Source organism: Thunnus albacares, chromosome 19 (assembly GCF_914725855.1).
Source record: "Thunnus albacares chromosome 19, fThuAlb1.1, whole genome shotgun sequence".
Classification (NCBI taxonomy): Eukaryota; Metazoa; Chordata; class Actinopteri; order Scombriformes; family Scombridae; genus Thunnus; species Thunnus albacares.
The window spans coordinates 17,580,286-17,605,366 of NC_058124.1; the positions used below are offsets into that span (position 1 = coordinate 17,580,286).

A 25,081-nucleotide genomic window follows, 5' to 3' on the forward strand; every position below is an offset into this window, starting at 1 on the left:
AGATGTAATGATTTGCACTTTTTATATGATTGAACAAGGAAATGAGAAAACAGCTTTTCACCAAATGTGTTGTGTAATTAAATTAAATCTTGCTTCATAATGCCTTGAGGTAGTACACCTGTGAGACAAAAACAAAACAAAACAAAACAAAACAAAAAAAACAAGAGGCGGAAGAGGGTGCAAAACAACTGCAAGAAAAAATTAACTTAGGATCAGCTTCAGTTCTGTTACTCAGCCTTCACTTACAAATAGAAAGTTAAAAGCTCAAACACATTTATTTCCATCAGCTTCTTGAATATACATTTATTGTTCAAATATACAAAAAAATGCAAAAAAGAAAAAAAAGGCTTATAAGGGACTGTGCAGAGCATCATCACTATATTCACTGTGAACTCTGCAACAAGGAACTCTCCCTTATAGACCTTTAAACACACAAACATACACAAATAAACAAACAACAGACTGTAATTGCCAGATAAAAGCGTTTAGTTCACAGCATCTCTGCCGTTTAGAAATAAAAACTGACTGAATGTGTGTGGGGGGAAGAGGGGGGGAAAAGGTTTTGGGTGACTATATTAAAACTACCTCTTGGGGTAAATGTCACCAGCACCTTTATAAAAAGTAAGAACAGGAAAATATCAGAATCCCTGCTCACAAAAACCTGTGGTATCCAGTGGTGTTAAAATGTAGCTGCACTACAATGTACAAGAGGCGTCTTGAGTGTTTAATTTGTGCCGATATATAAAATTTGTCCTGTTTGCTGCATACAGAGAAGGTTTGTGTCAAAGTAAGGTGCTGAACAAATTCTCCTCGTCCTTCTCTGGGACCTTTTATTTACAAAGACACTCTGTCACCAGCAGAATAATAATAATAATAATAAGTAATTACTGCAATCTGCTTATTTTAGTTTGCACCATTTGAAGCTGGTAATTGTTGTGTAGTCCCAGTTCCAGCAGAGGCTTTAAAAAACGAAAGTGTGTGTGGTGGTATATGAGATGTCTTAAAACAGTACACAAATCCAAAAAAAAAAAAAAAAAAAAGGTGCAGTTTCGTTAATTAAACCGCACTTGGTAACAGAGCAACAATCCAGCAGTCTGAAATAACATAAATAGTCTTCATCCCGAGATTTGACTTATGGCTCTAATCTGGTTTCTGTGACTGTTAACAGCAGTTCAGAGGACAGAAATGAAAACAAAATGCACGCTGCCCTCGACCAGTCAATAAATTATGATTCCAACAAACTTTCAGTAGATCAGGTCTGTATGTGTCAGCAACCACAAAAACACACACACACACACACACGCAGCGGTCGCCTTTATAATTTCATTCAACTCCTGAATTCAAGTGCGTCGAACACGATGGCTATTGGTAGTGGTGGTGCGTGCGCGAGGAATTAATTCAGGAAGCGACGGCAGCGTCTCGTCCCGCAGTTGCAGTGCAGCTTGCTGTTCTCGTCCTCGATGGGGAACTTGTAGTCATAGGTCAGCTCCTCGCCGCGGTAGATCTTCCTCAGGGCGAAGATGACGATGTGCTTGCGGCCGTCCACGTTGATGACACGGGAGTAGCAGTTGGGCTCGCAAGAGTGGTTGATGAAACGGGCCGCGTTGCCTTGCATGGTCGCGTCCACCACGTCGAAGTCGTCGATGCGGAACATGTAGCATCCGATGCCCTGATGGAGAAGATTTGAACGACACGGTGAGTCACTGCTTTCACATTTCAAGCACATTCAGTAGCTCAACTACAACTTGTGTTGGTTTGTTTTTGCCAGAAACGAGCCGAATCACTATTAGGTCAGTTTCTTTTTTTTTTGTATATTTGCCCTTTTTTTCCTCCTTTCAAACTTCTTTAGAAACAAACTGGCATGTCAAGCTTCAAATTAGATTTTAGATAAATATAAAATGAAAGGAAAAAGAATATACAGTTATTCACATTTTAACAGATAAGCTCAAAGGCGACCAGAAACAGCTGAAGAAGGCTTTCGACAGGGATGAAAATGTTAAATAATGAGGTAGACTTTCTGGCTGTCATGATGATGACTTCTGAGAACAGTAATGTATATTATGTTTACTAACTTTGCTGTCATAATATTTCTCCCGCTTATCAGTCAGGACGGCGCGAATGACAGTGCCGGCGTACTCGATCACCATTTCCCCGGCGTCGATGTTCCTCTTGCAGAAAAGGCCTCGCCCATGAATTTGAGATCTAAGAGGATTACAGAACAGGAAATGGGTAAATTTATGAGTGTAAAAAAGTTAATAAAACATCTCGCTTTTATATATTTTTTTGTTTTCCATTACCTGTAAACGCCTACTGCTTCTTTGGAGATTTTCTCCAAGTGTCTGAATCTCATCGCCATGGGAAGCTCGCTGCTGGTGGCTCGCCTGTTAAGAGTCAGACAAAGAAAAGATAATGTCAGCATGGACTTGACATCTGCTAAATTACTTCCTTTTTAGAAACCTTAGATCAATGTATTGTGTAATGTGCAGGGGGTTAAAATACTTTAATGCCCTAACCTGGAAGATTTCAGTGGGAATTCATCCTCCTCTTCATCAAAGGGGCCTACGATGTCTGGAAGATCTCTGTGCTGTGATGCCAGGAAGTTGAACATATCAAAAGTTGCTTTCCTAATTAGAGAGAAAAAATACAATTAATTTAAATTAATCTATTTCATTGATGCTTAAAAGTTTTTAAAAACCGTAAGAGTTGTAATCAAAATTAACGTGACTGTACCGTGAATAGACTTCACTACGAGCGCAGCCGCTTGGGTTGAGGGGAAGTTCTTCCTCAATGTCGTCACAGCGGTGGAAGCGGAAGCGGTGGCGCTTGCAGTTCGCAGCACCCTGCAGCTGCTCCAGCAGGAAGATGACAGCGTCATGGACGACACCGAGCACCCGCGGGCCCCTCATCCCGCCAAGAGGCAGCTGCTTCAGGTGGAAGCCCGCCCGAGCCTCGAGGACACCTTCGATCACTGCACGCCAAGCAACTGAGGGGAGGAAAGAGACAGGCACGGTGAGAGAGCTCCACAATTTTAAACATTTAGTTGATCTTCTTGATTGTTATACAGAGTCCCAAAGAGTGATTTAAACACAAAAAGCACCTCAGACTCAGCATGTTTAACATGTTCAGAGCACATGATAGAATGGTGAAGGATTATTAATTTGTAAATATATAGTCAGTGTTTTAACGTTAACTCTTCATATAAGTAATTTTTGGACAAATAAATGTCTGTAAAACAGTAATGTCAGTAGCATAATGGAAACAAGTGAAATAGCGGCTCCTACCCTCTATACTGTTAGCCTTGACACTGAAGCCGTCGTCGCTGGTGATTTCAAAGCGCAGGTGAGGCTGGTTCATGTACGTCCTCTTCTTGTGTCTTGGTACATGCAGATCATCGTCTGAGCTAAAACCTGTAGAATTTAAGTAGTTTTTACTGAAAAGTTGTGTATACCAAGTACACTTATCTTTAATTAAACAACTATATAATTAAGTAGAATTTGACAAGCAAAATTAAGATGTCGTCTGAAAAAAAACAGTACAAATGGTTTAAATAACAGTCTCTGAGAAGCTTTTGTAAATTTTTTATAATGACAGATTTGATGAGAAGAAAATGTGAAAAAAATAAGAGTTTTCTGTTTAGTGACAAACCTGAATATGGGCCCCATTCAGAGAGGTCTCCATGGCGAGCACTGACCCACATGTGTGTTTTACCTTGAATGTAACTGTTGGTTTGTGGGCATGAGGGTGGAGACTCCGCCTGAGAATGCCTGAGCAGGAAGGAAGAACAAATACATATACATAAATATTAATGTGAGTGCTACAGCACCTCGGAGGTAAAATACGTTTTTATTTTAGACATGTCCAAATTGAGAATGGTACATTTTCAGTTACTGGCAGGTACTAACAATACCACTACATATAAACTCAGATTTGTCTTCTTTAAGAGATCATCATGAATTTTCTTTATCTCTATTCTGTCTCTCCTGTGAACACCATGCATGTCCAAAACATCAACTTTTCATGAGCTTGGAAAAAACGTCTTATTTTTAGTTTTGTGAAAATGCATTTTTCAGGTAATCCAATGAGTTTTTAAATAGTTTATTTGGCTTAAGAAGTAGCAGAATCTTCTAGACCAATTAAGGAACATGTAATCCTAAATCTGAAAATTTTAAATCAAAATTGGAGATAAATGGTTTTATGTTTTTAAAAATATACAAGTAACCATACGCCTCCATGCTAAATTTTGACATAATAATAAGGCAAATAAATAAGAGTTAAGATGAGCTAACCTGGAGTGTGCAGGAGGTGGTGGAGCAGTAATCCTCAGCAGCTCTGGCTCAGGCTCAGACATTTTCTCCTGGTCAAGATCAAGAACATCCTTCATTGTTGGAGCTTTAATTCTCACACCACTCGATCTGTAGGAAGAAAACAAGACACTGTAAACATTTTGGTGACTTAAACTGATGCCAGAGACAAAATATGCCTCACAAACTAAAGTGCTGCTGCTGTTAAAATCATTGGGATTGCCAAAGTTTATATATTAACACATTAATATTAAAACACCCTTCCTTCCTCTTCGGGCTTTGTTGGTATTTCAGTGCAGTGGTTTACAGGACTCCCCTGCCTCTCTAGCAGTACTTACTCCTAAGTCTGTTTGCTGGGTTGGTGCACATCTTAAAAATACATGAGATGAGCAGCTAGACAAGAAAGTCTGCAACGTTTCACACACCAATAGATAGACTGGCTGAGTAAACGTACCAAGAATGTTAGTGATGACAATGGACAGGTGAACTTTTTATGTTTTGTTAAGGTTTAAAATTATGCAAGATAGTACAAAAGATAAAAGTAATGTCCTGTAGAAAATTAAAAAACGTAAGTGTAATTTATCATATTACAGCCAAACCAATAATGAGAATAACCATTAGTAGCTCTCAAAATGGTTAATCCCAGGTAGTAACCTATACAGGAATTGCAGTTATTTTTAGGCCATGTACACCTGCACCTTTGCTAGTTTGTGTAGTCGTATAATTTCTTGTAAACCATTGTGGGAGGAAAAAATCTTTTTTTTGGCATAAGACTCAAATAATTGAATACCTGGAATCATTAACTTCATCCAGCTCACTTGAGGGATCCCTCAAGAAGTCCATCTTGGATTTCTTCCTGGATGGCCTTTCAGAGACTGACGACACTCTCTTGACGCGCACCTGCGAGCGTGATGAAGCAGATGTTGGCTGCAGGCTGCCGACCGGCACACTGAGGACACCACTGGGGGACTCTGAATGTGCGACTGTTGACTGATCTGGGCTTTCCTTGTCCTGAAGTAGGGATGATCTTCGATGTCTGACCTTTGACTGTCGGGCGCTACTGAGGATGTTGGGTTTCGTCTTTGGTGCGTCGCGGTGGGTAGCCATTGCTCTGTCGATGATAGCTTGAGCCGTGGTTTCTTCAATGTTGGAAAAAGTTGCTTCAGGAACACTCTGCACATTGACAGTAGTTGAGGAAGTGGGAGTGCCGCTGCGTTTCACAGGCACCACTCTGACAATGATTTTTCTCTCGGATGTTGCCGTGTGGTTACCGGCAGAAGGGACGTTTGTGGCCGAGTCGCTGGTGCGAGGCCTTACTACCACACGAGGGACGGAGCGCTGTAAGGCGTTACCACTGTGGAGAATCTTGGCAATCTGGCTTATTTTATTGTAGGTAGGTGAATCTGTACTGAGTGACTGATAAGTGTTTGATACCGGGTCTTTGATCAGGATCTGACCTTGACGGTTGACCAGCAGAACCTGATGGGCAGGAGCTGGGGGCGGGGCTGTGTTAGCGGCTGCGGCCTGACTCTGAACCACCACCTGCTGCTGACTTCCCAGCCTCGAACTGTCCAAGCGGATGGCGATGGGTTTGCCCCGTGCAGCAGCAGGTTGAACAGGTACAGCGTTCAAACCATTGATCACAAGGGGGGAGGTGGCCGTGTGTGGAATTGCACAAAAAGTGGAAGCAGCAGAGGAAACAGACGCATTATTTACAGTCTCTGTCGTTCGTGCTGGCAACAACAATTTGAGTTTGTGCTGCTGTTGAAGACACGGTTTAGGCGACACGCGTTTGAGGTTCGATGCGGGACGTTTCTGCTTCATAACGATGGTTTTCATCTGCGCTGTGGGAGATTTTTTGGTTTTAGGTTCTGGAGAGTAGTCCGGGTCATTCAAGTCATCTTTATAACCTTCTACTGAGTCAGCTGATGAACAAGTGTCATCTTTATCTTCGACTTTTTTGTTATTTGGGTACACTAAAGCGCCATCTTCAGCAGAAACAAAATGTCCTGTAGACGAATCCAAAAACACCTCATTTTGAGATGTTGGCATTTCAGAGCTCATCAGAACCTCTTCTTCTTGAAGTGACATGTCATTGTTTGAGTCAAAGGCTTCAAAAACAGCAGATGGCGATGAATTTTCCTGAAACTCTTCCTCAATTGTACCTTGTTCAACTGTTGACTTTGGCACAGGGTAAATAGATTCCAGCCTCTTTAGAGCAACTGTCAGCTGTTTAGTAGGTGTATTATGGTTGGTGTGAATTATAGACTCTTCACTTTCTGTTTCTTGTGCCTCATCATCGATCTCCTCGCTTTCATCGCTCTCTGACCCGCCGTCCGCCCCGTCTAACTGTGAGATTGACTGTGCTGATGGCAGAGCTGAGGTGTCTGAGCTGCTAGCTGCCTCACAGACCACCGTACGTGAAAATTTAAAATAATGGCTAGAGTCTTCGCCTTCAGAGTCTTTCTCCTGAATATCCTCCTGCATTTCCACATCTTGCACTACACCTTCCACCTCCCCTCGCCCGCCCTGTGCTCCGCAGTGAAGAACCACATTCTCAGTGAGCAATGTCTCATCAAACTCAAGCTTGGCATTCAGCATGGAGGCCACTGCTACCTCTGTGTCAGTGTCAAACACGGTGTAGGGCAGTTCCTGGGACATCAAGTGGGCTACTTCCTCCTCAAGGTTATCAGGTGCTAGTGAGATCCCATTGGTCGTGGCCACTGCTGCATCTTCTGCCTCAGATGATGCTAGGAAGTCTTGGGGAACCTCGGCAGAGAATGGAGTGGTTATTTTAAAGTTTTGCCTCCCTCTAGGGGAGTGAGTGATGGCTCCTTGTCGAGGTGAAAGCCCTGCAGAGATGCTGGAGTTAGATCTAGGTGGGGAGCTCCAGACTGGTGATGCTGAGTTTTGCCGTGACAGAGGAGGCGAGGCTGATCCCAAGTTTGACGATCTTGGAGGGGAGCTGAACAGAGCGCACCTGGAGTGGATGGTACCACCAGAGCGGAGCGTCATTGACACAGATGGGTCGCTGTCAGTCGGGGAGGAGCTGCGGCGGCTCCTTGATGACAGCCTGCGAGGCCGACGGGTGTCCTCCAGGTCCCGCAATGTGAGAATGTGACGTGATTTGGGAAGGGTGGACCCTAAAAAGCATCACATAACAAAGAGTGAAACAAAGGCAACAATTTCTCAGGTTCAAGAATATGCTAAGATGCGACACATTAAACTATTTACCTGGTGATGGTAGAGGTCGAGAGGATCCTCCTGCTGGTCTCCTGGTCTGTGTGTAGCCACCAGGACTTTTGGATCCAGGTATATTGTGCTGTTTAGAGTTGGGTGATGGGGTAGTGGACTTAACTGGGCTAGATGAAGCACTTAAACATTCTGGGGACTCCACATCTGGCAAAGAAGAAAATGTGTAAAATATAAAGTCAACCACAGTCCAAATGGGCATTAAATAAAACCCACGGACTCAAATTCTATTTTTAAAGTTTCTGTACAAAAAAATCTGGGAGACCAAGAGAACAGTTGTTATTTCTGAATGCTTAAATAAGTGAACAACAGTCAGACATATAAAAGAGTGACATGTAACTGCTTGCTCACCTCTGTGGTGGTTGGGACTGTGGACTATGGTGTGATTCTCTTCTTGGTCCCACCTTGGATCTTGTTCCTCACCAGGGAGAGGTGTGCTCGCTTCTGTCACCTTACAGGTATACTTACAGCGCCTGCGGGGATCCACGGTGCTCCAGTACAAACGAGAACATCTAGATAATAAAGGGAAGGCGATGTCAATGTATTTTAAAGTATTTTATTTTAAATTCGACAAATAAACCGGAATGACAATTTTAAACAAGTAGAACATAAGACGTAGGTATAATAAAAAAAGAGAAAACATGACAGATGGTAATTATCTCCATGACTGGTGCAGCCAATAAACAATCACTTACTGATATCCAACAGGATATAACATCCTCCCATTTGACGAGAGTTCTGTTAACACTCCAAGTTTCTGAATCTGCAGGGAGCCTGGAAAAGTAAGGACAGATTGTGGGTTTCAGCACACTGGGTAGAGTCTGATATAAAGCAGATATTTCATCTCTTCATGACGACACATAACCTGCATTACAGAGTCAAGTAGCTCCCAGATATTCTTACCAATGGTCATGTTTATGGATTCTGGCTCAAGGCCTGTGAGGAACTTTCTCCTGAGATTGATCCCCTCGAAGTCCACGTATACCCGCCGAGGGACTTCAAACCCTTTCCCAGACACCATCTGAAAGGGTTCAGTAAAGCATAAATTAACACTACACAGAAAAACCAGCAGGTGTGAGAAGTCCATGTGGAAACTGAATGAGAAATTAATTTACCTCTGAACTATAATTTATAACCATAATTAAACTCAAAAGTAAGAGAAGCTAGAGGGAAAACTGTGTCCACACCTTTGCACTAACAAGGTCCCTGTGCTTGTAGCAGTACATCTTCCTGTCCTGCTGGAACACGCAGTTTTGGGCTCGAGCACACATGAAGTGGAAATTACTCTGGCAGGTGGCAAGACAGCAGCCCACAGTGGCTCCAGACTGCCCACAACGATCACAACGCTGGAAGATGAAGGACAAAAAACAGTCATATTAATTAACTTTGATTTATATCGTAATCCTTGTTTGACATCCTACAACACTTCCAGCTGTAACAAATTATTATGTAGATCAACTTAACGTGATTACTATCTCTACTATCTGCTTCATAATAATGACTTCACTGCTTTCCCTACCAGGTGGCGCCCCCTTGAGACTGCACTGTGCACTTGCAGAAGAGCACTATTCTCCTCATAAACCTCTGCAGACCAAAGGCAGCAGTTAACATGAGCCCATTCATTCTGTCCCAAGTACAACAGCCGTCCTGCATCCTATCGAGATAAAAAAAAAAAACAAAACAATTATTCAGTTAATGGACAGTTGATTGAAGGCATTTTATATTTTAAGAAAACATTTAGTCAAACTAGAACACGAGAACAGTTGTAGCGTCTGCAGACATAATTCATTCTGTTTCTGTATTCAAGTATTTGACTTTTAATCTGAAATGCAGCGAGAACACATTAAAGCAGTTGAACTAACACTAGGAGCTGAGTCTCCACATTGTTGGCACAGTGCACACTGCCTCGCATCTTCAGTCTTGGTGGTTTCCAGATCACTCGTTACACCTGTGAGGGAGATAAAAGGCACAGATAGACAGATTTTAAACATGAGAGATCGAATCTTATACAAAATTGTGAGGATGTGACGTTTCCCTGCTTAGAAATGAACGGTATTTCTGGGTCCAACTGTTGCGACAACTATCACATTCCTCAGCCCACATGATAGAGAACAGGCTACAATAGTTTCCATACCATGCGAATGGAGAGGGAGGCTGTGTGATGCACCAGACCGGAGAGTAGCGACTGAAGATAACAGAGAGTCAGTTTTCCCCGCTTGTGGGCCCCTGGACTCCTTGAGCTGGTATGTCCTCTTCAGCCACTGTGCATAGCTGTGCTCCTTAGATGGTGGAAGGACAGCTTCAGGGAGCATGCCACTGAAGAAAGAAGTATAGGGACAGTCAAACAGAGGGGAGGGCCAGAGATGTCCTGGGTGACACTTTTATTCTCTATAAATGATTCAAATTCCAGTTCTCTAGCGTTAACACTAATATAATTGCCACATATACTGTATATAGTGAAGGAATAATGCATTTATACAAGGGAATTGATGCAGTTTACTGTACTTGGTGATGGTGTTGTTGCACTAAAATGAACTGCTGGTGCAGGGTAGGGCTTCAACTAACAATTATTTTAATTACTGATTAATCAATTGGTTGTTGTCAGAAAATGCGAAAAATGATGATCCCCGTTTCCAGAACCAAATGCCCACAAACCAAAGATATTCAGTTTACTATGATAGAGGGTTAAAGAAACCAGAAAATATTAACATTTAAGAAACAGAAACTAGAAAAGTGTGGCATTTCTCTTAAAAAATGACTCAAAACGATTAATTGATTATAAAAATAGTTGGCGATTAATTTTCTAAATCGACTAATAGTTGCAGCTCTAGTGCAGGGTTAAATTTACCTTGGGAATTCTTCAGAGAACGAGCTCCACTTTTTTAGACGGTGTCCAGGAAACCAACTGAAAACCTGCTCCATCAGCTGTCAGGGAAAAAAAAACAAAATGAGAATTCAGCTTAGGCGTATTTCCTCAACAAATAGACTTTTTATAGTCTGTTTATCTTCTGACTCAGCTCCACTCCCAAACCAAGTGATCATGAAAACAGAAAAGGCGGGAATCAATGAAAAGTGGGTCTCTAAAAATAAACTAAAAGCGTGGGACACTGGGAGGGGAGGGAAGCTTACTTTGACATAGTGTTCCCTGGCCTGACTGGTCAGCCTCTCATCCTCAGGGAGAAAATCCTCCTCCTTCACCCACTTCTTCATCACAAAGACGACATCAGCATGGAAAGCTTTCTGAGTGGGCGAGAAGAGAGAGGAAAAAAAAGGTTTTTAAAAAAATAACTAGATAGTGAAGTGTTTATTTCTTTTCTCTCAGCTGAATGTGAGGACATTTAGTTGCTGTCTTACATTTACCACTGGCTGTGCTTTTCTACACGCACACACAGAGGATTAAAAAAAGGAAGATCCATATAATCCTGTGCTGCAGGATTAACAGTTAAAGTACCAAATGCTACAGATTATAAAGAAGAACACTCACTATTGAGGTGTAACCACCTCCTTTCAACTTCTTGTCCATGGCCTGTAGATCACACACTGGGTGCTGTTCTTTGACAAGTTCTGTCTTGTTTGTTTCCTGACACTGAAACACAAATACGACAGTTTAAAAAAAGATGCAGCGATCAGGTAGAGATGAAAAAAAACAACTTACAGTACATCTGAAGATATTATAGTAATTTTGACAAAAAAATAGAAACTTGGATGATAAAAGTGTGTGTGTTTCTGCAAAAGTTAAATTATCTGTCACAGTCCGTAACTCACCGCTTTACAGAGGACGAGGTACTGGGTGATGTTGGAGGAGAGGAGGTCAGCGAGCACCTCCTCCAGACCGTCCATCAGCCTGCTCTGCAGCTCTTCTCTCAAGCTGCCGAGGTCAGGCTGGTGCTCGTTGCAGGGTGAGCAGGTGAAAACAACTTCTTCTGGTTGGCTTGACAGCAGCCCAAACAGCTCCTCTGCAATGACACAGAAAAAAAAAAGAAGAAAAAGCTGAATCAGATACGTTTTAGAGGATATAATCATGTTGAGCAATGTGCATCAGAAAGGGATAATCTGCTCTTTAAGTAGTAAAGATGTAGTTAAAATAATAATATTTTATTTATAGCAAGCCTTTTAAAAATATGCTCAAAGACACTTTACACAGTTTTAAAAAATTAGATAAAAACACATTTAAGTTTTATAATTTGCTCTTATGTTGCAATCTTTTCATGAAATAAGAAAACAGATCTGACCCATTTCCTCAACCCACTCATCATAATATACTTCCATATAGTGTAGCTTGAGATGGTCAACAGTCTTGATCTAACCAAACACTAAACCAGGTGCAGATCTGAGCGAGAGTTTATGTGTCTGTCTGTGTCTGGTATGGAAAACACTGGATCACTTTGAAATCTCATTTATGAATACAAGAGTGTTATTTACCTGAAAGTCCTTCACATTGGTAATGAACCCAGTGGCTACACTCTGAACAGTGAATCATCTGCGTGTGTTGGTTGCCCTCGTCGTAGCACTTGTGGCAGACGGTGCAGAAATTACCTGAGTGATATACAGATAAAATATTAGTCACATGATCAATCCCTCTTGTCAAACACTTTGAAGCTTGTCCAGGTCATTCTTCTGGACCACAATTCTTAATCTAAATCGAAACCATAGAAACATGTATTTACTGAGCATTCACAATACATTAAAAAAAAAGAACATGGCTAAATATTCTGTGGGACTTGTTTGTCTCTCAGAGCTCTAACCTTTCTTGTGAAGAGAAGTGCAGTCAGGACAGAGATCCTGCTCGTGGTTCCAGGCCATGTCCCAGCTCTTTCCAGGAGTCACACCGCAGCTCTTGCACCGAATGCATGTCATGCACACCTACACAATATGAACCGCAATAATATGAATCCCAGAGAAGATTTACTTGCAATGCTACTCCTTTTCTCAAACAAAACCCTATAATATATTATTTTATGAGGGTTAAAATATTTTCACATTTCATGGCATTTCAGGGTCTTTCTATTAATGTTTCTATTAAGATGCTGGGACGGATCATTAAAGCACTTACCCAGGGCACGCTGCAGTTCATAGGCTTTGGGTATGTTGGTCCCAAGCAGGAAGGATGGTAGGCGGTTTGGCATCTCATGCACTGCAACACAGGCTAGGAAAAAAAACAGAGGGGTGTATTATTTATCGAATAATGAATGAGTTAAATATCTGAGCAGGACCTCAATCTCTCTTAATAAGGAAATATGATCCTAATATCTCATGCACAATATCGTCAGACACAAGGAAAAATTAAATTTTAGCTTAACAGATTCAGAACTTAATGTAGTTTTTAAAATAGATATGAAGATGAAAAGCAATATTTGACATCTGTGTATCAAAACAAAATAGAAAAGAAAATGTTCATATCCCACAGAGACAATTTCTAGTGTTTCCTCTATATCCATTCATTCAGAAATCAATAATCATTTGTGTTACTATAAGTGCAATAAAAGCCTTCTGAGTAAAAAGCCAATAAGAGCAATTTCTTGATGTAATCCACCCAAAAGATGGACAGACATCGACCCCAAATGTCTGAAATTCATTTTTAAACGTACCCAACCTGAATCTGGAGACAGTGGCGAGGATGTTAGAAGCTAGCATGACTTTGTAAAAAAAATTGTTCCAAGTGGATCACTGGTATATAAAATAAAATATGGGAAGACTTGTAAAAATATGACCCCTTTAACTGTTTGACGCAGGTCCGAATGTTCTGTAATATTGTTGCACACCTTCGTGTTCTTGCTTCTACGGCCGCACACGTGACAGAATTTGCAGCGCCTGCAGCACCAGTTCTCCTTGTTCTCCTCCTTGGGGCGCTCCTCAGGTGAGAGGCAGAAACTGTGGAAAGGCTCGCAGCAAATCTGGCAGTAGATCATCTAGAGGGAGGTGGGAGACAGTAGAAGATCAGTTTAGTCACAGAACTAAACACAGAATGAGGCCTGGAGATATTAACTTAACCACATATCATTTCACAGAACATGGAGGCTGATTTACCTCGTGTCGTCCTTTACTGGCGCAGAGCAGACAGACCGGTTGTGGTGTGGTGGGGACAGACGTAAGGACGCTGAGGCCGCCCATCAGCCATACATTCTGGACAGCACAGTCCTCCTGATAGACACAAGGCAAAACAGTGATCAGCGTGTCTTCTCTGCTAGCTGGGGATGCATGAGCTCACCAACTTTAGAGCTGCAACAATTAGCTGATTAATTGATCGACAGAAAATGAATCTGCAACTTTTTTGATAATTGAATTATCGTTTCAGTAATTTTTTTAAGCAAAAAAGCCAAATATTCTCTTGTTTCAGCTTCTCAAATGTGAGGAATTGCTGCTTTTCTTTGTCTTATGTGACAATAAATTTAAAATCTTTAGCTTTTGGACTGGACTAGCAAATTAAAAACATCGCTGTGGCATCTGAGAAATTGTGAATGTCATTTTTTCACAGTTTCTTTTAACATTTTATAGACGAAACAATGAATCAAGAAAACAATCAGCAGATTCATCTATGATGAAAATAATCATTAGTTGCAGCTCTGACTAACTTGAAGTAAACTTACAGAACCACGAAACTTCGTAATGATTTCCAGACAGGTAACACCAGGATAAAGGGAATTTATATAGCACCAAAAGATGTAGTTAATGTTTTCAAGCTTGCAAAAAGGTTTCCCTATTAACCAAATTCTTTCCAGTACCAAATGCTTTCACTTCCAGTAAAGGAAGCCAAATGTGAATCAAAGCCCCAGATGTTACTCCAGTGTCCCATCAAATAATCTCTTATTTTAGAGCTGTACAGGGAATCTTATGAACACAAACATTCTCCCTCCAAACATTTTTTTTCCATTTTAGGCAGAATGTTAAGTTGTAAATGTAATGCTAGTGCTCAAAAGCAAAATGTGATTAATTTCATACGCATTAGAGAGTAGTAAAATAAAAAATGCCACAAAACAATAGTACAAAAACTCACCTTGAAATCCACGCGGATCTTGTGCTTGTTCTGCAACAGGCCCTTTTGGGGAAATCCGTTAGTTAACCCCGTCAGGGTGTTCACTGACGCACACTCTGCAGGACTCTGGGAACGAAGGACACAGTGTGGGTCAGTTGTTGGACAGTGTTGCAGCACTGTCTTTTCTACAGAGGTGTCTTCCTTCTCTTCAGGCTGATCCCTTCGTTCATCCTCCTGCTTGTCGTGTGTGTTCTCCTGTAACTCTGTGTCTGGATCGACAGTCTGACAGAGCTCTTGCTCCACTCCGTGTTCAGTTTTTTCTTTGTCAGCTCTCTCAGTCAAAACGTCTGGGTGCTGCACCTCAGACACTGATCGTCCCTGACAACACGACTTTGACTCAGTCAGAGCTGAGTGCGGTATGGACTGTGGATGTTGTCGAGATGATGATGATGATGATACACATTTGTACAAATGCAAGTCTGACTGCACCAGAGACTGCGGCAAACGGTGCAGACGTAACAGCAGGGATTTCTGTGGAGAGTCTGTTATGGGATGTGGTGAAAGTGGAGAAGCGGGTTGCGTTACAGGCAGGGACAATTCTGGAGGAGATTGTGTTATGGGATGTGGTGAATGTGAAATAGCGAGCTGTGTTACAGGCTGGGACAATTTTGGATGCGTCTTTGCATCGCATTGATCCAGGCACTGGGGCGACTGCTGTGGCAACAACAGAGCAGACTGCAGGATAAAATCAGGCAGACGGTGTAATTTTATTTGTAGCTGCTGCTGCAGCTTCGGCATTGGGCTCCTGGTTGGGCTGGATTCAGGGAAAGTTTCTCTGGGCTCCGTCTCTTCCGTGTTCTCCTGTTCCTGTGGAGGAGGGGACTGCCTAAGCCAACCAGCAGAACAGTTTCCAAAGCTACACTGATACTAGCGACATGCAGAGGAGGCGACCGGCAGCAGCCAAAGTGATTGAAAACAGGAGAAGTGCTATGACTTTGAGAATAATGTGTTAGCCAAGAATAAGAAATAAGAGGAAGTAAAGGAGAATTTAGAGAATGCATTCAGTAGCAGTAGAGACACACAAAGAGGTGCACTTAGGTAGAAATGTACACACTAGCCAAGCACTCAAAGCTGCTGGATAATCATGAAAACAAAACTAAGTAACCATTTTATCATTGTGTTGAAAACACTTATTTGGAAATCCAACTGCTGTCAACTGATTATGAACACTAACAAATAACTTGTCATGTTTCATTAAACAAAGCTGATAAAGGTGGAAGGAATTCTCATTAATTATGGATAAACATGTCACCATAATTGCAAATTGGCAACTGGAAATGCAACTATGAAGTCAACACTGTGTGAAAAGATGTTGCACCTGATATCTTATGTGCCTAAAAGAGTTCATAATATGATGCATAGCGTTGTTCGCTCAATTTGCTTCTTTGATAAGAGAGGTTTATCCATCCTTGTGCAGTAAGCAGCAAGTTCCTGCTATATATTTTAGAAGCCTGCGTTGTAATGTTATCAGTGACTTCTCTGTCTTTGTTTGGATTAAACTGACGTGTTTAATTTAGGAAACTGGCAAAAATCTTAAATCTCCCTCTGTGAGTCTCCTTTGAGTGAGCAGCTCCCACATAGCAGTGAAAATCTCATGAAAACACTGACAGAGCTTTTGTGTTTAAATTGTATTCATGCGCTTGGTGTGTACATTTGTGCATTTTCTAAGTTGCATGCGTACTTATGTACAAGCATGCACTCCAAATAGATGTAAACATGTTGTATACGTTTCCTTAACTGCGGGTCTCCACTGTATACTGTCCACAACCGTGTCTGTTTACATTCTGCTGAGCTCTCATCCTTGAGGCACCGTTACACTGTAGCGGTTGCTGTGGAAAAATCTACAGCTAGAAATACATCTGAATGCAATCAAGGCAAAAGCTGACGATGCCGGGAACGGAAAGGTTTAACATATACAGATGTACATGTCGGGTCATCAAGCAAACTGCACTGACGTAATTGTAGAGGTTAGCGGTTGTGGCACGTGCTTCCACTGTAACCTCTGCCATTTTTGCCTGTTACCCAAACCTTTTTTCCCCCGGTGTATGCATGTCTGCGTGACAACTTGAGAAAACCAGCACTACCAACAAACAGATGAAGATCAATTAAACACTTGGAAGCAGTGTCTACACATAAATATTAGGGCTGTAGTCAACCGAAGAAAATCTTGGTCGACTGAAACCACACATAACCTTCAACTAATCGATTAGTTGCTTGGGGGGGTAACAGACGTGACTTTTCTTGGTCTTGAGAAGCTGTAGCATTTATTGACTGACAAACTGTGGTCCGTACATTTACTGCCGGACTGACTGCTAACATTTTCCTCTGCTCCGCTCGCATCCACCGTCACTTTCCTGCCCATCACTCTTTCCCCACTCGCTAGGCAAACATATTACGAAATGCCGTATTCCTTAACAGAGCTACACTACCAAGAGTTTCCTAGGCAACGACACAGAGGTTGATTCAGATATCGGAACAGCGCTGCACAGAGGCTCCCAAACACTATTGATTTCTGATTAAATGGATATTTGGTTCTATTTTTGGCATTAAAAAATATTTTTTTGGCCTGGCGGGGGTTCTCGTTATAATTACAGGAAAAACACTGATTCAGTAAACAGTCAGTACGTTCAGTTAACACTCAGTAAACATTGAGTACAGTTAGACCCAGCAGTCTCCATTAGGCTGGGTGAGTTCGAAGTTGTGAAAACAACAGGGGTGTTTTTAATACACAGGTAATTTGTTAGTCTGTCCCTCCCGCTGCAGGAAATAATGGATTAATCCTGGAAGGCTACTAATGTAGCACTTCTCTCCTTATGAAATTGAATTTGGTCGGATGAGAGCATATCGACTAACTAATCGACCAGGAGACTACAGCCCTAATAAATAAGGAGATATTTACTTTTCTTAGTCTTACAGGGATAATTAGGAAGCCCAACTCTTAGCTTGCCTCAATAATATCTCAAAACTGATGGTGGAAAGCAACTTTCAACTCCGTCAATCAAAAAACTGAACTCCCAGTGATCCAATCCAGTCCCTCTGCTCAGCACAATGTTAGCATCCAGCTCAACTCCGCCTTGCACTCTCCAATAATCTCTGCAAGAAATCTGGGCATTTATGATTGATGACCAAATAACTTCAACCGAGCATAATACATCTATCACTTGGCCGTGTCTCTTCGCATTTCATAACATCTGAACAATCCGGTCTGGGTACGTTGCTCACTTCCTTGTACAGGCAGTGGTTGTCTCTCATTTATCCTTGACTACTTAAACTCTGTAGGGAGCGAGTTACCAAACTCGATTCAGTCAGCAGAATCCCTTTTTATCTTCAAACACTGCTCAAGTATTTACTCATCTAATATTTTCTAGCTGAAGAAAAAAAAAAATCATTTACCAGGCACTTATGTGTTACTACCTGCAACCTTATGGCACCTGTAGACGTAGAACTGAATGTCGAGGTATTTAATCTCGAAGCCTTCTCCTTGATCTGCTTGCATTGTACCTCATTTGTATGTCGCTTTGGACAAAAGCGTCTACCAAACGAAAAAATGTCAATGTGAGAACGTCTGATGATTGAAGCATTGCAGAATCCAAGGTGAAATAAATAAGCACAAAATAATGTGAATGAGCACCTACAGAAAAATATGTCAAGACTTTCATAGTGATCAAGCAAACTGCTCCAAATTCACAAGTTTGCTTGATTAGATTGTGTTTTAAGAGGTCAAATGTACATGCCAGTGAGAATAAGCAGAAGCAAAGAGTCACAGCCAACAATGATGCTTGCATCGAAGGTCAAGTAATAACACAACAAACAGCTTCTCAACATTAAAAAGAAAAAAAAAAAATCAATGGTGTTAAAGCGGATGCTGCCTTTTCTTCTGAATAAAACTGAACACAGAATCACTAGTTAATCTTTTACTTTATCAGTGATTGTTACTAATTTGAAGGACCAGTTCAAAATTTTGTGTTAAATTTGATTTTTTAGATGTTAGATGAAATCTGTAGACAAACAGGATGAAAAAAATGACAAATTGGGGTTTTATGGAGAGTTATATGCTGAAACAATTTTTTTGGTCAGGTGCAGTGACTTCCTGTAGTCTTGTCATCATCATGAGGTTGAAAACCAGCAGAGACTCCAGGAAGATAAATGTAAAATTATAACACGTCCTCAGTTTTCCCTTCCAGTTAAAATATGAAGTTACAGTTTACATTTCAAAACCTGAGCCAGAGTTCTCATGACCACAAAACAAGTTAGGCAAAAGCGTGAAAACACCAAAGAAGACAGAAAACTGAAGAGGTATTGTGCTCCTACACACTCACACGAAAAAAAAAAAAAAACATGCTGCATTTTATCCATGGACACATCTTAATTTATCTATAATTTATAGAAACAGTTTAAGTACATGCAAGGTGATTAATGTGAAGAAGAAACTTAAAAACAGAGACAGAAGATTAGTCTTAATTTTACAAAAGATGTTAAGATGATGCAGACCTGGGAAAAGTATGATTTGGAAATAATTATTGCTGTTTGTTGTCTCAAACTGACAATTACTTTAAAGTTAAACTGATTTTTTTGTTTAAGATACACATTAATTAAACACAGCTTATTGTATATTTTTTTTTGAATTAAAATCAGTGATGTGGAGAATAAGCAGACTACCGATAAGCAATAACCATTTTCCAAATATACAATTCCACCCAGGCTTTATTAGGTCATACACTGAGAGGCGAGAGCTAAAATCTTCATTATGTCATTACCTTGTAAGCTCGGGGTCTGCTCCCAGCTCCTCTGGAGAACGGCCGACGATGTTTCACCGCCTCTGGGGGAGGGTCATCTGGCACTGATCCACCATCTTGAGTAGGAAGATCTCCAAACGAACAAAAATAAATCTAAGACAACAGTTCTGAAATCTACTGAAGGGTTTCAAAGAGAACACTGCCTTTTTTTGTATAAAAGATTCATGACACTGGGCTCTTTTTACATTTTCAATGATGCCTTTTCTTCTTAAAAATTAAATTATTATGTAGTGTCTGAGGTGATTTACTGAATAGGTTTGAGCAGGCTTATGTTTATTATGTCACCTGGTTATATTTTAGAGAAGGTGTTTGTCAGTTACACAGTGTACCAATCACAGATGAGTGTAGTGTAGGTAAAGCAAGACTTTGTCACTCAATTATAAAACATCATGTTATCTAACACCTCCTTGGTGTTGTCAGGGAGCGTTAAAGGACGGGACAATTTTTCGAGGAATGATTACAGCGGAGAAAACCTCTTTCAGTGTTCATATGAGTCCGTGACTGTTTTAAGACACTTGAAAAACTGTGAAGCTATCCTTTAAATGACAGGCATCATAGGTCTCATATCGCAAATTAAAACACCTGAAACTACAGCTGGTTGAGGCATTTTGTGATATTTCCCTTTTGTGCGTTTTATCTTTGATGTTTGAAGAGAGATTTTATGGGAAACCCTTTTATGTAGGTCGAATTCTTCTACAAACAAGCAACAACACTCTGAAATGAACACCTGTTAGCTTCAAGTCACATTCAAATCAATCAATCTATCTGGGAAAGAAATACGGTGACAAGACAAACTGAGACGTTTGAGTCACAAAAACAAAACAAAAAAAGAGCCTCGGTTACCTTGGTTGCTAACTGCAGCTAGATTTGGCTTGACTGTGGGTTTATCAGTCTTCTCCTCTTCCGATTCTTCTTCATCTTCAGATTCAGACTTCAGCAGGCTGCTGTAGGAGCGTGGTGTGATGTTGCGCAGGGACTGTTTCCTGACTCTTGGCGTCATGGAGGACGATCCCTCACCCGACCCTCCAATCCCCCAGTCTGCATTGTCACCGCTTGACGCGGAGGCAGAGAACCGCCTCGCCTGGACTGAGAAAAAGGAGCTTTGTGTTTAATTATGAATGTTATTGATTAATTGAATTTGTTCCTGTTAACCCGGAGATATTAATTACTGCAAATGAAATTGGTAACATACCTTTCAACGGTCGGACAATGCGCTGAATCTTTGCCTTTTCAATCCGATCACACTTCTTGTATCTGATGGCAGAAGAAGAGAAAAATGTTTTTTAAGACATGCTCTTGTTTAACTGCGCATGTACCCATCTATGAATGTGTTGAACTGTAAGAGTCAACTTGCCTTTATTAACTGGATTGTTTTTGATTGATATGTTTTACTGGAAAGAAATGAAAAGTGTTTTCATGTTTCACGTACAAAAAAAAAAAGAGCTAAATCTAGAAATTAAACAGCACTTACTCAAGCACTTTAGCACTCTAAACTCGTTTTATCAGTCTAGAGTGTAAATTATGCCAGTACTTCCTTCCAAACACACAAGCTAAACGATTCGTTCTGCCCGGCTGTAGCTTCATATTTACCGTATAGTGAATAGTACTCATACGACTACTGAGAGTAGCATCAATCTTTTTGTCCAACTCTCGACAAGAAAGCAAATAAACGTTGAGACATTTCTTCACTTGTCAGATATCAGCACAGCCAAAGTAAATATTCATTGACAAAGTAGGACAAAATTAAGATTTCATATTTATTTGAGAAGTTGATTTAGTTATACTGAAAGCTCCTCTTGTGGGCCTTCTGCACAAATTAGCAAGAATTGTCGATGTTGCCTTTCAAACATTTCCTAAAAAACGTGTCAAACACTCACCAGTCGTGTGCTTGAAATGCTAATGAGCCTGTCAACCAGCCTGTCTCCGAATAAACAATAACCTGAATTATGTTTGGTTTAACTTACATGCAACACTGTCTCTTGGTGTTGGGCCCCCCGAACTTGGGTTTATCCAGGCAGTTGACACACTTTGCGCAGTCCTCCTCTATCAAACAGCCTTTACACCGTCCACAGCGCCGGGACCGAACACCCCCGGCTGCATATTGACTCAGTACGCTCCTTTTTCTGAACCTGTGGCCCTTCCTCCTGCCTCTCCTCCTCCGCTGGATGTGTTCCTGAGAGGCAACCCACTGAGCCCTGCCCTGATCGGCGATGTCGTCGTCATCGTCTGCGATGTCTGCAATCACAGAGCAGAAAAGATGGGTAAAAAAAAAAAAAAAAAAAAGCCACAACAAACATTATCAAACAATATTAAGTACATGTGATGTGCGGGCGACATCTCTGGATGCCAGAACTTTTTAGAATCACTGCTGGAGACGTCACAGATCTAACTGAGGCAACATTGATTGGAGGCGCTCGTATGCTTGATTTTTACCGCTCTCGTCTCCAAAAAAAAAAAAAAAAAGCAAGCCTGGTTTCTACAGTTACAGGTTACTAATTGCTGCCTGAAGTGTTGAAAATCTATGAGTCATTCTTGGAGAGAGTTGGGTGACTGGACGAACACATGATGAATCTGTGACAAATCCATTGCTGGTGGAAACTCCCTTACAAAACCTTTTTTTTTTAAATTTTGGATTTAGAAACGACTAGAAATAGATTTGAAATTTAATGACAACCTTCCGTGTCCTCCAGTGGAAGTATTTTAATGCCAGCTGGCACAAAACGACTGGCTACTTGAGCCCATACTTCAAAAAATTACTTGTCATAATTTTAAATTATTAAAATAACGGTATAACTTTGTGTCAAGTTTTCCCTAGATGTGATGAACTTCAGCGCAGTGAGTCTATTTGTCAAACAGTACTTCCTCACCTCATACTGAGTGATGCTCACTCGACCAGTGTTGGGTAAAGCTTTCCAACAGCAGTGGCTAATCTGTGTGTGACAAAAGATATTTTGCTGGCAAATATTTTAGTTACAACTACATTGAGCTAACAAAGCAGTCTTTTTTTTGCTCAGCAGCTGAGGAACTGATTCATTTTGCCCAAAGCTAATAAAAAAAAAAAAAAAAAAAAAAGGTGCTTGTTTACTACATAGATTCTTTTATTTAAAAGGTTGTTTGTTTGCAGAAGCTTAACTATGCAAGTTTCTCAAAAAATATTTTAGCTGGTGAGTATTTTCATTATAATAAATTAGCAGAGCTCTTCTTGCCAAGCAGAAATTTTTAAGTCCGGGCAACACTAATGAAACATTTTGGATAACAACAGGCTGCTATAATACTTGAAAGATAATTAACCTACCAGAGCACGGAGAGAAACCCAAGTGGATCTATTTTTCTTGACAATAACTGAGTGAATGATGTGGTTATCCTGGTCACAGTAACTCAAACAATATATAAGCAACAGCTGGCAAGTACAGCGATTCAGTCCTCTTTGTGCTTTAGTTAGAGTCCCTCCTTTGTGTTGTAAGTCATTGTGTTCATATCACATGATAAGCAGGGAGACACAGAACCTGTTGCACACTGAATACGTTTCATAAAGCACATCTGTTAGCAGGCTCCGTTTGTATCCTTCACGTCATCACAAACGTGACTCCGCTGCCTTCCTCCTTGTATTTGTCTTACTTTGTTGATCCACAAGGAGAACAAACACACAGTTGACTTCTCAAACACAAATGCAAGCTAAATTTAGCTTACAAGCAAATTACCATGAAATAGAAATGGTAGTACAATTATACAATAATTATATGGGTTGTTGTACAAAGTGGAAAATATTGGATTCAATTCTGACTGAAAACTGGCTTAAAGTTGACTTACACTTGTTTAAAATGTAAAAAGTCAGTCAAATCTTTGTACATGAACTGTGCAATGTGATTAATGCATTTAGGGGCCTACCCTGGTCTAAGTAGAGCAAAGGGGAGTTACTTAAAGCATTACTGCTTAAAAACAACACATGCAGAGGGACTCTACCTTCTGCTGCAGGGGAAAAGGTGATGCCCTCTCGTTCGTGAAGAGGCAGCGCGCTGAGTCTAGGAATATCGTCTGGCACCATGGCACGGGGCTGCCCCAACGCTACTGCTGCTGCCCGACAGACGTGCTTGATCCTTGGACCGCCCAGCGGCTGCTCCTGCACACGGAAACACCGAAACATTTGGATATAAATTAAAAATTAGGGTGAAATCTAGTCTCTAGTTATGATATCAGTATCAGATAGTGACCATGTTAAAGTCTAAAGTGCAGTGTAACTTCCTCTAACTGCTTTGTGTGTTTATAATGGACTCTTATGACTCCACCCCTGTACATAAACCCCCATAAATACTGTGCAAACAAACACACAAACAAACAGGTAACCTGGCTGTTACAGAGGAACTCCTCCCAAGCCTGTTATGAGTAACTGAGGTAAGTACCAAACCAGAGATGATTGTAACAAATGTAGTAAACAGATGCGACACAGATGTACACACAAACACAAAAAAAAAAAATATCAAAATTTACAAGTTCAGAGCATTACCTGAGGGCTAATATCTTTGGGAGATATGCCAACTCTCCTCCTCCTCCTCCTTCCACTTGCTGCCACATGAGATTCTCTGGAGCCCAACTATTGATCCAGACACAGAAAAAAAAACCAAGGTTGTATATAAGAGATGCTACTTTATAATGATGTCATTATGCCTTCTGAGGTAATTAGCAAAGTTAGTTACAATATACAGTACGTTAGAAAAAACACAAATGTTGTCATGTCGCCTTTTCAGAGTTGCCAGACATTTTAAAATCTCAGGTTTGCCACAGAATAATTTGTTTACAAGATGTTGATGATTTTGGCTGATTCCAGCTATGAATTGGGACGTTTTGGCAGGAAACAGAAACAGAATAGGAAACAAACTGGTCCCCTATTTAAGGATTATTTTTCCACAAGGAGAAATACATGCGTGAAATTATAGCAACTTAACTATTTACAATGTGCATTTGTATTTATCAGGCTCAGGAACATTTCTTTCATATTTGGAGTTGTTTTTTTCTAGTTTAAACACTATGAAATAATCAAATGTGCATGGAACTTGGTTTTTCATTGCATCATGGACTGATTACCTGTGACAACTTGAGCTGTTTTTGCTGATCGATCTTGATGAGCTGAACTTTGGCTTTCTTCAGCAGGTGGAGCATCCTCTTATTAGCTCCACTGAGACCAATTCGATGACTGGGACCACTGACCTCTAACGCCTCTCGGACATCCCCAGCCGTGCTTCCTGCTTCATGTGTCGGACAGCATGAATCAAACAACTTTAGTTAGACGACGAACAACAAAATGCTTCGTAATTGAAGGAGCACCTACTGAAAACACTAATAAGAACCATACAGTGAAGCAATCACTTCATTTTGGTCATCTCTCTTTGCAACTTCCAAGATATTCAAATTTTTTCATAGTGCTCTTGGCGCCTAGTTAGAAATGTCTTTCATTTTAATCAGCCCTTGAGATTTGTGGTATTCCCAAGTATGTCTTTCTGATTCTGTCTAAACAAAAAAGATAAAACGTCTTAAAAATTACATAAATTAAGTCTCTGCTGATGTGAAAACCCTATTTTTAGTGGAGTGTTTGTGAAAGAAGTACAGCTGCAACAGTTAGTCATTAATTAGTTGATCAACAGAAAATTGTTTTAGCCATTTTAAAAGCAAAAATACCAAAACTTTTCTGCTTCCAGCTTCTC

At 40.7% G+C, this 25,081-nt stretch overlaps 1 protein-coding gene across 4 annotated transcripts in view; it reads right to left on the minus strand.

The window, feature by feature from the left end:
• Positions 1-7: 7 nt before the first annotated feature.
• Positions 8-25,081, minus strand: part of kmt2ba (lysine (K)-specific methyltransferase 2Ba) — a 30,848-nt gene continuing 5,774 nt past the window's right edge. The window contains exons 3-36 of one of the 4 annotated variants that reach the window (XM_044335658.1): positions 24,465-24,622; positions 23,887-23,973; positions 23,346-23,502; positions 21,347-21,617; positions 20,575-20,636; positions 20,226-20,468; positions 19,344-19,453; positions 14,548-15,393; positions 13,581-13,694; positions 13,316-13,462; positions 12,607-12,699; positions 12,299-12,416; positions 11,976-12,089; positions 11,319-11,509; positions 11,038-11,139; positions 10,683-10,793; positions 10,402-10,478; positions 9,688-9,869; positions 9,416-9,501; positions 9,073-9,207; positions 8,741-8,899; positions 8,457-8,574; positions 8,249-8,327; positions 7,905-8,065; positions 7,536-7,700; positions 5,092-7,444; positions 4,287-4,412; positions 3,646-3,764; positions 3,282-3,407; positions 2,731-2,983; positions 2,514-2,624; positions 2,298-2,381; positions 2,073-2,202; positions 8-1,669 (exon numbers count right to left, since the gene is read on the minus strand). In XM_044335658.1, coding sequence (XP_044191593.1) covers positions 1,394-1,669; positions 2,073-2,202; positions 2,298-2,381; positions 2,514-2,624; positions 2,731-2,983; positions 3,282-3,407; positions 3,646-3,764; positions 4,287-4,412; positions 5,092-7,444; positions 7,536-7,700; positions 7,905-8,065; positions 8,249-8,327; positions 8,457-8,574; positions 8,741-8,899; positions 9,073-9,207; positions 9,416-9,501; positions 9,688-9,869; positions 10,402-10,478; positions 10,683-10,793; positions 11,038-11,139; positions 11,319-11,509; positions 11,976-12,089; positions 12,299-12,416; positions 12,607-12,699; positions 13,316-13,462; positions 13,581-13,694; positions 14,548-15,393; positions 19,344-19,453; positions 20,226-20,468; positions 20,575-20,636; positions 21,347-21,617; positions 23,346-23,502; positions 23,887-23,973; positions 24,465-24,622 — 7,664 coding nt within the window. In that variant the 3' untranslated portion in view covers positions 8-1,393. Of the gene's footprint in view, positions 1,670-2,072; positions 2,203-2,297; positions 2,382-2,513; positions 2,625-2,730; positions 2,984-3,281; positions 3,408-3,645; positions 3,765-4,286; positions 4,413-5,091; positions 7,445-7,535; positions 7,701-7,904; positions 8,066-8,248; positions 8,328-8,456; positions 8,575-8,740; positions 8,900-9,072; positions 9,208-9,415; positions 9,502-9,687; positions 9,870-10,401; positions 10,479-10,682; positions 10,794-11,037; positions 11,140-11,318; positions 11,510-11,975; positions 12,090-12,298; positions 12,417-12,606; positions 12,700-13,315; positions 13,463-13,580; positions 13,695-14,547; positions 15,394-19,343; positions 19,454-20,225; positions 20,469-20,574; positions 20,637-21,346; positions 21,618-23,345; positions 23,503-23,886; positions 23,974-24,464; positions 24,626-25,081 lie in introns of all 4 variants that reach the window. The other 3 variants (XM_044335660.1, XM_044335659.1, XM_044335657.1) reach the window with 3 other exon arrangements.